The sequence below is a fragment of the Salmo salar genome, chromosome ssa16 (assembly GCF_905237065.1).
Source record: "Salmo salar chromosome ssa16, Ssal_v3.1, whole genome shotgun sequence".
NCBI lineage: Eukaryota > Metazoa > Chordata > Actinopteri > Salmoniformes > Salmonidae > Salmo > Salmo salar.
The window spans coordinates 51167398-51183329 of record NC_059457.1 but is presented as its reverse complement, the minus strand read 5'-3'; the positions used below and the strand labels follow the sequence as shown (position 1 = coordinate 51183329).

Sequence of the window (15932 nt, the reverse complement as noted above, 5' to 3'; positions counted from 1 at the left end):
CTTTCGAGCATAACATTAGATCTGTTCATTTGTACGTTAGTTTGATATCTCAGACAGCACAGGCCCGGTTTTGACTAAACTTGGGTGAATGATGCGTGTTGCCATAGAGATCCGGCATTTACTAAATGCCCCTGATTGGCCCTAAGGCTGGAGCTATGGTAATTAACTGGAATGTGTGAGTCGCACCAGAGAGGAAGAAACGAAGGGGTAACTTTTGAAGACGTATTTTCATTGTTAGATCGGCCACTTGTATCTGGATCACTTGTATATTGGATCATCTGTGGTCTCACACAGTAATTGAAATGTGTTAGTCACATGCGATATCCCAATTGGCCCAAGCGGGCGGGGCGGGGCATCATTCGTGGGGGACGACATGTTTACTGTTGCCTTGTTTGATCATGGTTAGTGATAAACCCAGCCGTCATATGAGACAGGATTTCCTTACCAAACTCTCTTGCAAGACTGATTGGAGAGGTTGTGAGGAGGGCTCTGTCCTTTTGTCTTTGGCTTATTTCAAGTTTTTATTTTCACGGTGGAGGGCTGAAACATAATTATTTCCCCCCACGATGAAATGGGAGGGGGGGGACTATGGTCTGGATCTCAGTTCGTATGTCAGTCACATGCAATATCTCACACCACTGGCCCGATGATTGACCCGTCTTGCTCACCACTGGCCCGATGATTGACCCGTCTTGCTCACCACTGGCCCGATGATTGACCCGTCTTGCTCACCACTGGCCCGATGATTGACCCGTCTTGCTCACCACTGGCCCGATGATTGACCCGTCTTGCTCACCACTGGCCCGATGATTGACCCGTCTTGGTCACCACTGGCCCGATGATTGACCCGTCTTGCTCACCACTGGCCCGATGATTGACCCGTCTTGCTCACCACTGGCCCGATGATTGACCCGTCTTGCTATGGAAATCCAGGGGGGACTCTGTTTTTTCATTTTAAAACCGTGACGATCTCTAGTGATATTTACTGGTAGTAAGAGTTGGGGTTCATTTAGTAGTTACCCTCTCTTGGATTGATTTTGTGATTGGAGTCTTGGATTGACACAGTTGGGCATCTTTGTACAGACAGTTTCCGTTCCCCCTCCATTTGTCTGCCTACATTCTGTACTGTACCCCTCCATCCAAAAATAACCTCTGTTGTCCTACTGTGTGTGTGTCAAACCAGGGGATTGCTAGGCTGAGGGGTTTAGCTCCAGGCCCCTTTGCTCAGGTTACAGTGCAGAGTGCAACCTGGTCGTGAGGACACACACACACACACACCCCCCGTTAGCTGTACGTAGAGGCCAACGGCGTACACAGATCAACCAACGGCGTCTTGCAGACCGATGCAGACCTTACTCTGGAGCAGTTGGGACGACTATAGGCCAGTGGAACCAAGATGTGACAGTATGGTTTTGTGTTGCTGGGAGCAGATTTCACCGTGCCACTCTAAGGAAGTGTTTTGTGATTTCCATGTCGTGTGCTAGTAGTCATTTGGAACTGAGAGGATTACTGCCATCGTTTAACACTTGGATCTTTATTATCCTACAATTAAAGTCTTATCTTTCCTATCACAGATAGAATTTGACTTGCCTAGTTAAATAAACGTTTTTAAAAAACAAACAGAAAACAAAAGATCTGTTTCATTAAATCCTATTGTTTGTCTTCAAACTCTTAACGACAAGTTCAGCAACACTTTGAACAGTGAATTCATAGAAGTTTTAAGACCCAACTCCATTCCCACCTACCCTCTGACTGCATGGTGTCCAGTGTCCCAGAGGATTAGGAAAGTGTGACAGGCTGGAGGGGGGGGCGATCTCATGACAGTGGTGGCCAGTTGGTCAAGTTACAGGGGTGTCAGTGGCTCTTTCAGAGAGAAGGCAACTCTGCCCCAGACCACAGGTGTTAAAGGATCGAGTCGGCTTACTGTCGCAGGAAACAAGGATGAGGACCGATGCAACAGAACTAGAATGAGTAGAATGGGCGTCCCCATTCAAGTTAATGATGCTATAATGGGTGGATTGGCAGCCGTTTTCAGAGTCTATTTCTATGGTCACTGCTACGTCCACGTGGATCTCTCTTGGGACTGAATCTCTGGAACATTTCTATTTCAAAGGACCAGGCATGTTCAGTAGACACTAAATAGGAAAATGTCTAGTTTGTGTGAGACTACCTCACCCGTTTACGAAAAAGCATTCTCCCTTTTTTCATTTGGATCAAAACCAAATATTTAACCAACATATTTTCAAAGTACCCTGCTCTTCCTCTCCAAACTCCATAGAAATACCATTACTATGTAAGTTGTATAATTAGCCATGACTTTTATAGAAACCCATTGCTTTTGTTTAGTGTTAGTTACCTACTGAATTATCCGTTTTTGTAAGGTCAACAGGGTTGTGTTCATTAATGCCCACTGTAGCAAAACGTTGTGCAACGGAAAACGAAAGCAGGCTTTTCTTATTGGACAAGTTTAGTGGTTTTCTTCCTTTTCATGCCTAGTGAACACGACCCCAAAATGTGTGGCTGAATGGTGCTGAGTCGCTCTTCACCTGGACGCCCACAGTGAATCAGGATCAGCCTGTTTTGCCCGCTTTACTGACTGAACGTGTCTGTACGCCACAAGCCTGTTTGTGTGCTGTGTATTAGATGTGTAAAACCAAGTGCTACCAACACCAAATGCCATTGTCCATTCAAATGTCTATTTTTCTCCCTCCCTTTCTCCCTCTGTGTTGTCCTACCTCTGCTCTCTCTCCCTCTCTGTGTTGTCCTAACTCTGCTCTCTCTCCCTCTCTGTGTTGTCCTAACTCTGCTCTCTCTCTCCCTCTCTGTGTTGTCCTAACTCTGCTCTCTCCCCCTCTGTGTTGTCTTACCTCTGCTCTCTCTCCCCTCTGTGTTGTCCTACCTCTGCTCTCTCTCCCTCTCTGTGTTGTCCTACCTCTGCTCTCTCTCCCTCTCTGTGTTGTCCTACCTCTGCTCTCTCTCCCTCTCTGTGTTGTCCTACCTCTGCTCTCTCTCCCCCTCTGTTGTCCTACCTCTGCTCTCTCTCCCTCTCTGTGTTGTCCTACCTCTGCTCTCTCTCCCTCTCTGTGTTGTCCTACCTCTGCTCTCTCTCCCCCTCTGTTGTCCTACCTCTGCTCTCTCTCCCTCTCTGTGTTGTCCTACCTCTGCTCTCTCTCCCTCTCTGTGTTGTCCTAACTCTGCTCTCTCTCCCCCTCTGTGTTGTCCTACCTCTGCTCTCTCTCCCTCTCTGTGTTGTCCTACCTCTGCTCTCTCTCTCCCTCTCTGTGTTGTCCTACCTCTGCTCTCTCTCTCCCTCTCTGTGTTGTCCTACCTCTGCTCTCTCTCTCCCTCTCTGTGTTGTCCTACCTCTGCTCTCTCTCTCCCTCTCTGTGTTGTCCTACCTCTGCGCTCTCTCCCTCTCTGTGTTGTCCTACCTCTGCGCTCTCTCCCTCTCTGTGTTGTCCTACCTCTGCGCTCTCTCTCCCTCTCTGTGTTGTCCTACCTCTGCTCTCTCTCTCCCTCTCTGTGTTGTCCTACCTCTGCTCTCTCTCTCCCTCTCTGTGTTGTCCTACCTCTGCTCTCTCTCTCCCTCTCTGTGTTGTCCTACCTCTGCTCTCTCTCTCCCTCTCTGTGTTGTCCTACCTCTGCTCTCTCTCTCCCTCTCTGTGTTGTCCTACCTCTGCTCTCTCTCTCCCTCTCTGTGTTGTCCTACCTCTGCTCTCTCTCTCCCTCTCTGTGTTGTCCTACCTCTGCGCTCTCTCCCTCTCTGTGTTGTCCTACCTCTGCGCTCTCTCCCTCTCTGTGTTGTCCTACCTCTGCTCTCTCTCTCCCTCTCTGTGTTGTCCTACCTCTGCTCTCTCTCTCCCTCTCTGTGTTGTCCTACCTCTGCTCTCTCTCTCCCTCTCTGTGTTGTCCTACCTCTGCTCTCTCTCTCCCTCTCTGTGTTGTCCTACCTCTGCTCTCTCTCTCCCTCTCTGTGTTGTCCTACCTCTGCTCTCTCTCTCCCTCTCTGTGTTGTCCTACCTCTGCGCTCTCTCCCTCTCTGTGTTGTCCTACCTCTGCGCTCTCTCCCTCTCTGTGTTGTCCTACCTCTGCTCTCTCTTTCAGGACTTCTCGAATGACGACACCAAGCTGGAGTACAATGTGGACGCAGACAATGGCATTGCGATGGAGGGCTACCTGTTTAAGAGGGCCAGCAACGCCTTCAAAACATGGAACAGGTCAGCTAGAGGACATGACGCTCAGCTCTCTCCTTCTCCCCCTCTTTTTCTCTCTCACCCTCTCACTCTCTCACTCTCTCACCCTCTCACTCTCTCTCTCACGTAACAATGTACATATTGCCAAAGCTTATTTTGGATATTTACAATATAAATTTAAAAAATGAGAATGAAAATTGTAAACGGGACAACAATAACCAAGGGTCAGAATAACCATACATTCAACAATAACAATAAGCATACAGTAGAGTACATGTGCAGGTTTATTGGTCTGTCAGACACTGTCCCTCAACTTATGGCAGGCAGCAATGTAGTGCGCTGCCAACCCACAGCTCTCTGCGTCCTCCCCCAACAGGACGGGTAGCCTATCCTCATCAGAGAGGTCTTTGAAACCTAGAATAAGGGTTTCAAATTTGGGGAAATGACACTCTCTAATTGTTTTATATTTTTGACATTTTGTCAGGAAATGCAGCTCCGTCTCAGGTTCTGCTGTTGTGCAGTGGTTGCACAGCCTTTCCTCTACAGGGAGCCAGGTTTTCCTGTGTCTACCCTTCTCAATGGCAAGGCTGTGCTCACTGAGCCTGTACTTTGTTAAGGTTTTTCTAAGGTTTTGATCAGTAACCATGGTCAAATATTTAGCCACGGTGTACTGTCTATTTAGGGCCAGATAGCACTGCATTTTGCTTTGTGTTTGTGTTTCCCAATAAGCAATATAGTTTTGTTTTGACTGTGTTGTAATTTGGTTTATTCTGATTGATTGGATGTTCTGGTCCTGAGGCTTCAGTGTGTTAGTAGAACAGGTTTGTGAACTCAGCTCCAGGACCAGCTGGATGAGGGTCCTGAGGCTTCAGTGTGTTAGTAGAACAGGTTTGTGAACTCAGCCCCAGGACCAGCTGGATGAGGGGACTCTTTTCTTTGCTCAGCTCTTGGCAATGCAGGGCTTGGTAATGATATGAGAGGGGTCACTGTATTTTAGATGTTTCCAAAACTGAATTGCTCTTTTTTGAGTTTTTATTATTAGTGGATATTGGCCTAATTCTGCCCTGCATGCATTGTTTGTAGTTTTCCTCTGGACATGTAGAATAATCCTACAGAACTCTACATGCAGGGTTTCAATGGGGTGTTTGTCCCATTTGATGAAATCTTGTTTTGCAAGTGGACCCCACACCTCGCTGCCATAGAGTGCAATTGGTTCAATGACATATTCAATTAGTTTTAGCCAAATTTTAATAAGTATTTCAATTTGAATTTGCTTTTTAATGGCGTAGAATGCCCTGCGTGCTTTCTCTCTCAGTTCATTCACTGCCTCATTAAGGTGTCCAGTTGAGCTTATTTTTAAACCTAAGTAATTGTAGTGTGTACAGTACTCTATATATTTTGTACCAATCTATCCCTCTCTCTAGCTGCGCCCTGTAATGGCTTCACCGTTGCACTAAACACCACAGTACATGTTTAGTAGGTAGAACATTCCTGGTAGCAGTAATCTTTCTGTGTCCTCTAACCTTATGGTGTTTTTTGTTACTAGCTGGGTGGGGAGGTGTTAAGGCACTGTTTAGTATGCATTCCTCCAGGGCAGTCAGTCAGGAGGGAAGAATGGTGGGAGGGAAGTAGTGATGCCCTAGTCATCTGACACCTGGGAGAGCACAGCCTGACACCTGGGAGAGCGCAGCCTGACACCTGGGAGAGCGCAGCCTGACACCTGGGAGAGCGCAGCCTGACACCTGGGAGAGCGCAGCCTGACACCTGGGAGAGCGCAGCCTGACACCTGGGAGAGCGCAGCCTGACACCTGGGAGAGCGCAGCCTGACACCTGGGAGAGCGCAGCCTGACACCTGGGAGAGCGCAGCCTGACACCTGGGAGAGCGCAGCCTGACACCTGGGAGAGCGCAGCCTGACACCTGGGAGAGCGCAGCCTGACACCTGGGAGAGCGCAGCCTGACACCTGGGAGAGCGCAGCCTGACACCTGGGAGAGCGCAGCCTGACACCTGGGAGAGCGCAGCCTGACACCTGGGAGAGCGCAGCCTGACACCTGGGAGAGCGCAGCCTGACACCTGGGAGAGCGCAGCCTGAATGGCGCAGCGCTCCGTGAGCTGCATGGAGTTAACAAGAAGAACTCCAATAGCCTCCAAAGACATTCCCTGTACTGCGAGATGGTCTCTGGAACCATGCTGTTTAAAAAATATATATATTATAGTGCAGGGAAGCTTTTTTCCAGACCTTCTGTCAAACGGCATAGTTTTCTACCAACTCTCCCAGAATAGGATTTAATCACCATAATATCAGATTATCATTTATGTCCTTCATTAAATCTCTATCAATTTTAATTGACTATTAAATACTTCAAATGGTCTCAGCTGTTGACCGTGATGTGAACGCTCTTGTGATCTCCTTTCAGGCGCTGGTTCTCCATTCAAAACAATCAGCTAGTTTACCAGAAGAAGTTCAAGGTAAGTCGGATTACTCCATTCGTGTCCCAAATTGGCTCCGTGTATAGTGCACTACTTTTGACCAGAGCCCTATGGGTAGTGACCTGTATAGGGACATAGGGTCCCATTTGGGATGCGGCCAACATCAAATATACACTTCCAGCCCAAATTCTCCCTGCATTTGTAATACAGTGAGGTAGCATTGAATGTGGAGCACAGTTAACCCAAAATAGATGATGAGTTTGTGGAATAGGGAGGAAAAACAATTCACTTTGTTGCAGGTTGTGTATAGCTCTGAAAAAATGACATTTGCGTGCGTGTCTGTGTGTGATCGCTTGAGGCTGCACATACAATTGTATATTTCGTGTGTACATTGCATTGTGTGTGTGTGTGTGTGTGTGTGTTCTCCTTTCCAGGATAATCCCACAGTGGTGGTGGAGGACTTGCGGCTATGTACAGTCAAACACTGTGAAGATATCGAACGCCGCTTCTGCTTTGAAGTGGTGTCACCCACCAAGTAAATACACACACACACACACACACACACACGCACACTATAATGCACATATACACACAATATATACAAAAGTATGTGCACACCCCTTCAAATTAGTGGATTCTGCTATTTCAGCCACACTCGTTGCTGACAGGTGTATACAATCGAGCACACAGCCATGCAATCTCCATAGACAAACATTGGCAGTAGAATGGCCTTACTGAAGAGCTCAGTGACTTTCAACGTGGCACCGTCATTAGATGCCACCTTTCCAACAAGTCAGTTTGTCAAATGTCTGCCCTGCTAGAGCTGCCCCGGTCACCTGTAAGTGCTGTTATTGTGAAGTGGAAACGTCTAGGAGCAACAACAGCTCAGCCGCGAAGTGGTAGGCCTCACAAGTTCACAGAACGGGATCGCTGAGTGCTGAAGCACGTAGCGCATAAAAATCGTCTGTCCTCGGTTGCAACACTCACTACCAAGTTCCAAACTGCATCTGGAAGCAACGTCAGCACAAGAACCGCTATAACTGTTCGTCGGGAGGTTCATGAAATGGGTTTCCGTGGCAGAGCAGCCACACACCCTAAGATCACCATGTGCAATGCCAAGCGTCGGCTGAAGTGGTGTAAAGCTCGCCGCCATTGGACTCTGGAGCAGTAAGAATGCGTTTTCTGGAGTGATGAATCACGCTTCACCATCTGGCAGTCCAACGGACAAATCTGGGTTTGGTGGATGCCAGGAGAACGCAACCTGCCCGAATGCATAGTGCAGGAGGAATAATAGTCTGGAGCTGTTTTTCATGGTTCGGCTAGGCCCCTTAGTTCCAGTGAAGGGGAATCTTAATGCTACAGCATACAATGATATTCTGTGCTTCCAACTTTGTGGCAATAGTTTGGGGAAGGCTCTTTTTTCTGTTACAACATGACCATTTTTATTTAACCTTTATTTTACCAGGTAAGTTGACTGAGAACACATTCTCATTTACAGCAACAACCTGGGGAATAGTTACAGGGGAGAGGAGGGGGATGAATGAGCCAATTGGAAGCTGGGGATGATTAGGTGGCCATGATGTTATGAGAGCCATATTGGGAATTTAGCCAGGACACCAGGGTTAACACCCCTACTCTTAAAATAAGTATCATGGGATCTTTAGTGACCACAGAGAGTCAGGAAACCCGTTTAACATCCCATCCGAAAGACAGCACCCTACACAGGGCAATGTCCCCAATCACTGCCCTGGGGCATTGGGATATTTTTTTAGACCAGAGGAAAGAGTGCCTCCTACTGGCCCTCCAACACCACTTCCAGCAGCATCTGGTCTCCCATCCAGGGACTGACCAGGACCAACCCTGCTTAGCTTCAGAAGCAAGCCATCAGTGGGATGCAGGGTGGTATGCCCCCATTCACAAAGCGAGGTCCATACAGAAATGGTTTGTCAAGATCGGTGTGGAAGAACTTCATTGGCCTGCACAGAGACCTGACCTCAACACCATCGAACATCTTTGGGATGAATTGGAATGCCGACTACGAGCCAGCCTAATCACCCAACATCAGTTGCCCGACCTCACTAATGCTCTTGTGGCTGAATGCAACAATGTTCCAACATCTAGTGGAAAGCCTTCCCAGAAGAGTGGAGGCTGTTATCGCAGCAAAGGGGGGAACCAACTCCATATTAATGCCCCTTATTTTGGAATGAGATGTTTGACGAGCAGGTGTCCACATACTTTTGGTCATGTAGTGTATATACACTTACAGAGACAAGTGCACACAGAGTACCTAGACACCCCAATATTGTCACACCACACACTCTAGTGCTGCTCAGTAGCAAATTGAAGTCTAGTGTGTAGAGGTCTATCAGGCCAGGTAGCAGGCTGACGTCCCAGTGTCCCTCCACCTCCAGGAGTTGTATTATGCAGGCTGACTCTGAGAAGCTGAGGCAGGCTTGGATCAAAGCTGTCCAGAACAGCATCGCCACTGCCTTCAGGGAGCAGGGAGAGGACGCTGAGGTGAGTCACCACGCGCTGACAGAACTAATGACCTCATGACATTTCTCCATGTTATTTATTTGCTATTTGTTTTCGTTTAGTACATGTCAGGATGAAAATAATCAGACGTACCTCATGTGAACAAAAATAAAGGATTTCCCTCGGTGTGTGTGTGTGTGTGTGTGTGTGTAACAATCCATGAAGTAACGTTCTTCCAGTGTTATATGTTGTGTATAACGTCATGTTCATGACCCTCCATGCCAGAAGCTGGACCGGAAGTCTTCCACCTCCACAGGCAGCCTGGACTCAGGCGGCGAGCCCAAAGAGAGGCCACTGAAGGGGGAGAGCGCCCTCCAGAGGGTCATGGTCATTGGGGGCAACGCCTGCTGCTGTGACTGTGGTCAACCTGACCCACGCTGGGCCAGCATCAACCTGGGTATCACCCTTTGTATCCAGTGCTCTGGGATACACAGGTATACTACATACTGAAGTACTGCTACTACACTGAACAAAAATATAAACGCAACATGTAAAGTGTTGGTCTCATGTTTCATGAGCTGAAATAACAAAAAAATCACAAATGTTCCATACGCACAAAAAGCTTATTTCTCTAAAACGTTGTGCACAAATATGTTTTTACATCCCTGTTAGTGAGCCAATAAAAGGCCACTTTAAAATGTGCGGTTTTGTCTCACAACATAATGCTACAGATGTCACAAGTTGAGGGAGTGTGCAATTGGCATGCTGACTGCAGGAATGTCCATCAGAGCTGTTGGCAGAGAATCGACTGTTCAGTTCTCTACTATAAGCTCCAGTGTAACCACGCCATCCCCGGACCTCCACATCCAGCTTCTTCACCTGTGGGATGGTCTGAGGGAGGGGGGTGCTGAGGAGTATTTCTGTCTGTAATAAAGCCCTTTTGTGGGGGGGAAAACTTCAACTGATTGGTTGGGCCTGGCTCCCCAGTGGGTGGGCCTATGACCTCCAAAGCCCACCCATGGCTGCACCCCTGCCCAGTCATGTGAAATCCATAGATAAGGGCTTAATTAATTTATTTAAATGGACTGATTTTCTTTTTATATGAACTGTAGCTCAGTAAAATCTTTGAAAGTGTTGCATATTGCGTTTTTTATATTTTTGTTCACTGTGTGTGTGTGTGTGTATGTATGTATGTATGTATATATATATATATATATATATATATATATATATATATATATATATATATATATATATATATATATATATATATATATATATATATATTTTAATGTGTGTGTGTGTGTGTGTGTGTATGTATATTACCCAGTGCTTCCAGGATACACAGTACATTCCTATCACGGTACTACGAACTTCATATGTATTCGTAGGCGTCATGCCCATAGGGGGCACCGGAGGAAGTGTTTCTAAAAAATATTTTTTTAATTTGATTTATTATGCTACTAGCCAGTTAGCATTGTTATGAAGATGGTTTTAGCTAGCCCAGACAGGCTCTCAACCGCATAACTAGCTACCCAGAAGCCATTTCAGGCTGTCAATCAAGTTAGAGTTGGACAAGCTAGCGACTATCTTAGCTGACATGTCTGCTGGCATGATTGGTAGACTTTTAGAAAAGCAAGCAATAACTAAATGTACTGAATAAGACTCGCATTCCTTTCAATCGTTTACCCAGATTTTAGTAGAGAACCATATTCAGTTCCTTTTAAATAAGGAACTGAGTTCTGACTTCACCAGTTCTGAGGATACAGACAGCTCCAGAAGTGTGCTTAGATATATATTTTTTTACATAGAATTAAGCATAATGGGGGTTACTCTAGATTTCAGGAAAAAGCTGGTTCAGGTGTTAGAAAAATTCAAAATTCTCCAACGTACGGACGGTGGGCCAACTCCCCCCCGGCCATCCTCACGTACTTTGTGCCCCCTCAGATTTTTGGGGTGCATGACGCCCCTATATGTCCTCAAGGTACTACACCAAAGTACTTTATCATTATTGGTATTGCACCTTCTTATATTAACATGATATCATAAAGATGCTATACAGCAACATACTGAACCAGTAGACTGGTGCTGTACAACAATATACTGAACCAGTAGACTGGTGCTGGACAACAATATACTGAACCAGTAGACTGGTGCTATACAACAACATACTGAACCAGTAGACTGGTGCTGGACAACAATATACTGAACCAGTAGACTGGTGCTGGACAACAATATACTGAACCAGTAGACTGGTGCTGGACAACAATATACTGAACCAGTAGACTGGTGCTGTACAACAACATACTGAACCAGTAGACTGGTGCTGGACAACAATATACTGAACCAGTAGACTGGTGCTGGACAACAATATACTGAACCAGTAGACTGGTGCTGGACAACAATATACTGAACCAGTAGACTGGTGCTGGACAACAATATACTGAACCAGTAGACTGGTGCTGGACAACAATATACTGAACCAGTAGACTGGTGCTGGACAACAATATACTGAACCAGTAGACTGGTGCTGGACAACAATATACTGAACCAGTAGACTGGTGCTGGACAACAATATACTGAACTAGTAGACTGGTGCTGGACAACAATATACTGAACCAGTAGACTGGTGCTGGACAACAATATACTGAACCAGTAGACTGGTGCTATACAGCAACATACTGAACAGTAGACTGGTGCTGGACAACAATATACTGAACCAGTAGACTGGTGCTATACAGCAATATACTGAACCAGTAGACTGGTGCTGGACAGCAATATACTGAACCAGTAGACTGGTGCTGTACAACAATATACTGAACCAGTAGACTGGTGCTGGACAACAATATACTGAACCAGTAGACTGGTGCTATACAACAATATACTGAACCAGTAGACTGGTGCTGTACAACAACATACTGAACCAGTAGACTGGTGCTGGACAACAATATACTGAACCAGTAGACTGGTGCTGGACAACAATATACTGAACCAGTAGACTGGTGCTGTACAACAACATACTGAACCAGTAGACTGGTGCTGGACAACAATATACTGAACCAGTAGACTGGTGCTATACAGCAATATACTGAACCAGTAGACTGGTGCTGGACAACAATATACTGAACCAGTAGACTGGTGCTGTACAACAGTACAAAGGTTCACTTTTTTTTACTAAATGGGGAATAAAACAAAGGCTCAGTAAATCTGTCCCCATGTGCATTTTAGACTGTTGACTTACTGTTACTAACTGTATACTCCCACCTTGTGGCCACAGTACAAACTACACCCTCGATTGAACAGCGTGTTCCTGTGATGAAGCTGTGTGCACTCAGTTATTTTTAGACAATCTCTTTGATGTATGAGTTGATAACAGACTCTCACCATCTGCAGGAGTCTGGGGGTCCATTTCTCCAAAGTGCGCTCGCTCACACTGGACTCATGGGAACCTGAACTACTCAAGGTGAGAAAAGAAAGGGGGGTGAGGGATGGAGGGGCACAAAGAGAGAGGCAGGAGATTTTCACACTCACATACTCCCTCTTGGATTCGCTAGTGACAGATCAATGGTAAAATGTAATGGTTACATATTACAGCTGTCTTTTACACGTCATGAATTTGCATGAATGACATGTTGTCCTCGGAATGTGCTGGTTAATTTTGTCATGGTAACATTATTGTGTGTGGTGTGTTGAACACAGTTGATGTGTGAGCTAGGTAACGGGGTCATCAACCAGATCTACGAGGCTGGGAGAGAGGAGCTAGGAGCCATGAAGCCAAAGCCGACAGACCCCAGGTACTACCGCCGTGTTGTTCTGCAGCTACCGCCGTGTTGTTCTGCAGCTACCGCCGTGTTGTTCTGCAGCTACCCCAGTGTTGTTCTGCAGCTACCCCAGTGTTGTTCTGCAGCTACCGCCGTGTTGTTCTGCAGCTACCGCCGTGTTGTTCTGCAGCTACCGCCGTGTTGTTCTGCAGCTACCCCCGTGTTGTTCTGCAGCTACCCCAGTGTTGTTCTGCAGCTACCCCAGTGTTGTTCAAAACAACGTCGCCGCAGAAGAGGCAGAAGGAGCGGCCTCCTGGTCAGGCTCCGTAGGTGTGCACATCGCCCACCGCTTCCGAGTATACTACTCGCCAATGTCCAGTCTCTTGACAACAAGTTAGACTAAATTAGAGCAAGGGTTGCCTTCCAGAGAGACATCAGAGATTGTAACTCTCTCGGGATACGTTGTCGGTGTCGATTCAGCCACCGGGCTTCTTCATGTGTCACGCCGACAGAGATAAACACCTCTCTGGGAAGAAGGGCGGGGGTGTATGCCTCATGATTAACAACTCATGGTTTAAACATAACATACGGGAACTCAAGTCCTTCTGCTCACCCGACCTAGAATTCCTTACAATCAAATGCCGGCCATATTATTTCCCAAGAGAATTCTCGTCAGTTATCGTCACAGCTGTGTATATTCCCCCCCCCCCTCCCCCAAAGCAGATACCTCGACGGTCCTGGAAGAACTTCTCTGGACTCTAAGTTAACTGGAAACCATATATCCTGAGGCTGCATTTATTGTAGCCGGGGATTTTAACAAAGCAAATTTGAGAACAAGGCTACCTAAATTCTATCAGCATATTGATTGCAGCACTCGCGTGAGCAATACACTTAATCACTGCTACTCTAACTTCCTCGATGCATACAAGGCCCTCGCCCTCCTTCTCTGCGGCAAATCCGACCACAACTCCATCGTGTCCTACCGTCTTATAGACAGCAACTCAAACAGGATGTACCCGTGACTAGAACCATTCAAAGCTGGTCTGACCAATCGGAATCCACACTTCAAGATTGTTTTGATCACACTGACTGGGAAATGTGCCGGGCAGCCTCAGAGAACTTCGATCTATACGCTGACTCTGTGAGTGAGTTTATAAGGAAGGGCATTGGAGATGTGGTACCCACTGTGACTATTAAAACCTACCCTAACCAGAAACCGTGGATGGATGGCGGCATTCGTGCAAAACTGAAAGCGCGAACCACCGCATTTAATCATGGCAAGAGGACTGGGAATATGGCCAAAATATAAACAGTGTAGTTATTTCCTCCGCAAGGCAAACAAACTAAATGTCGGTATAGGGACAAAGTGGAGTCAGAGTTCAACGGCTCAGAGTCTACAGGAAATCATGGACTACAAAAAGAAAAGCAGCCGCGTAACGGACACCGTCTCGCTCCCAGGCAAACTAATGGATAACAGTACCACAGTTGCGGCCCGCTAAAAGAAGACTGCGCCCCCCCCGTTCCTTCTCCGTGGTTAAGACATTTAAACGTGTATACTAGCAAGGTTGCTGGCCCAGATGGCATCCCTAGCCCTGTCCTCAGCATGCGCAGACCAGCTTTCTGGTGTGTTTATGGACATATTCAATCGCTCCTTATCCCAGCCTGCTGTCCTCACATGCTTCAAAATGGCCACCATTGTTCCTGTACCCAAGAAGGCAAAGATAACTGAACTAAATGACTAACGCCCCGTAGCACTCCCTTCTGTCATCATGAAGTGCTTTGAGAGACTAGTCAAGAATCATATCACCTCCACGTTACCTGCCACCCTAGACCCACTTCAATTTGCATATCGACCCAACAGGTCCACAGACGATGCAATCACACTACCCTATCCCATCTGGACAAGAGGAATACCTATGTAAATCATGCTGTTCATTGACTACAGCTCAGCATTCAACACCATATTACCCTCCAAGCTCATCATTAAGCTGGAGACCCTGGGTCTCAACCCCGCCCTGTGCAATTGGGTCCTGGACTTCCTGACGAGCCGCCCCCAGGTGGTGAAGGTAGGAAACAACATCTCCACTCCGCCTACCCTCAACACTGGGGCCCCACAAGGGTGTGTGCTCAGCCCCCTCCTGTACTCCCTATTCACCCATGACTGCGTGGCCATGCACGCCTCCAACTCAATCATCAAGTTTGCAGACACAACAGTAGTGGGCTTGATTACCAACAACGACGAGACGGCCTACAGGGAGGAGGTGAGGGCCCTCGGAGTGTGGTGTCAGGGAAAACAACCTCTCACTCAACGTCAACAAAACAAAGGAGATGATCGTGGACTTGAGGGAGCAGCCCCCTATCCACATTGAAGGGACAGTAGTGAAGAAGGTGGAAAGTTCCTTGGCGTACACTTCAGACGCACTGAAATGGTCCACCCACACAGACAGTTTGGTGAAGAAGGTGCAACAGCGCCTCTTCAACCTCAGGAGGCTGAAGAGATTTGGCCTGTCACCTAAAACCCTGACAGACTTTTACAGATGCACAATCGAGAGCATCTTGTTGGGATGCATCACCGCCTGGTACGGCAACTACGCCGCCCTCAACCGCAAGGCTCTCCAGAGGGTAGTGCGGTCTGCACAAACCCATCACCGGATGGCAAACTACCTGCCCTCCAGGACACCTACAGCACCCGATATCACAGGAAGGCCAAAAAGATAATCAAGGACAACAACCTCCTGAGCCACTGCCTGTTCACCTCGCTACCATCAAGAAGGCGAGGTCAGTACAGGTGCATCAAAGCTGGGACCGAGAGACTGAAGAACAGCTTCTATCTCAAGGCCATCAGACTGCTAAACAGCAATCACTAACTCAGAGGCTGCTGCCTACATGGAGACCCAATCACTGGCCACTAAACAATGCCACTTTCAATAATGTTTACATATCTTACATTACTCATAAGATATGTATATACTGTATTTTATACCATCTAGTGCACCTTGCCTATGCTGCTCGGCCATCGCGTACATATTCTCATTCACCCCTTTTAGATTTGTGTGTATTAGGTAGTTGTTGGG

General features: G+C 47.1%; 1 protein-coding gene across 7 annotated transcripts in view; it reads left to right on the top strand.

Annotated features, from left to right (window-relative positions):
* The window catches only part of LOC106574130 (arf-GAP with coiled-coil, ANK repeat and PH domain-containing protein 2), a 71619-nt gene that overhangs the window by 39897 nt on the left and 15790 nt on the right, over positions 1–15932 (top strand). For 6 of the 7 annotated variants that reach the window (XM_014149749.2, XM_014149752.2, XM_014149755.2 and 3 more), the window contains 7 exons: positions 4105–4217; positions 6610–6661; positions 7057–7157; positions 9034–9139; positions 9383–9591; positions 12491–12560; positions 12797–12891. In XM_014149749.2, coding sequence (XP_014005224.1) covers positions 4105–4217; positions 6610–6661; positions 7057–7157; positions 9034–9139; positions 9383–9591; positions 12491–12560; positions 12797–12891 — 746 coding nt within the window. The remainder of the gene's footprint in view (positions 1–4104; positions 4218–6609; positions 6662–7056; positions 7158–9033; positions 9140–9382; positions 9592–12490; positions 12561–12796; positions 12892–15932) is intronic. The other variant, XM_014149750.2, reaches the window with a different exon arrangement.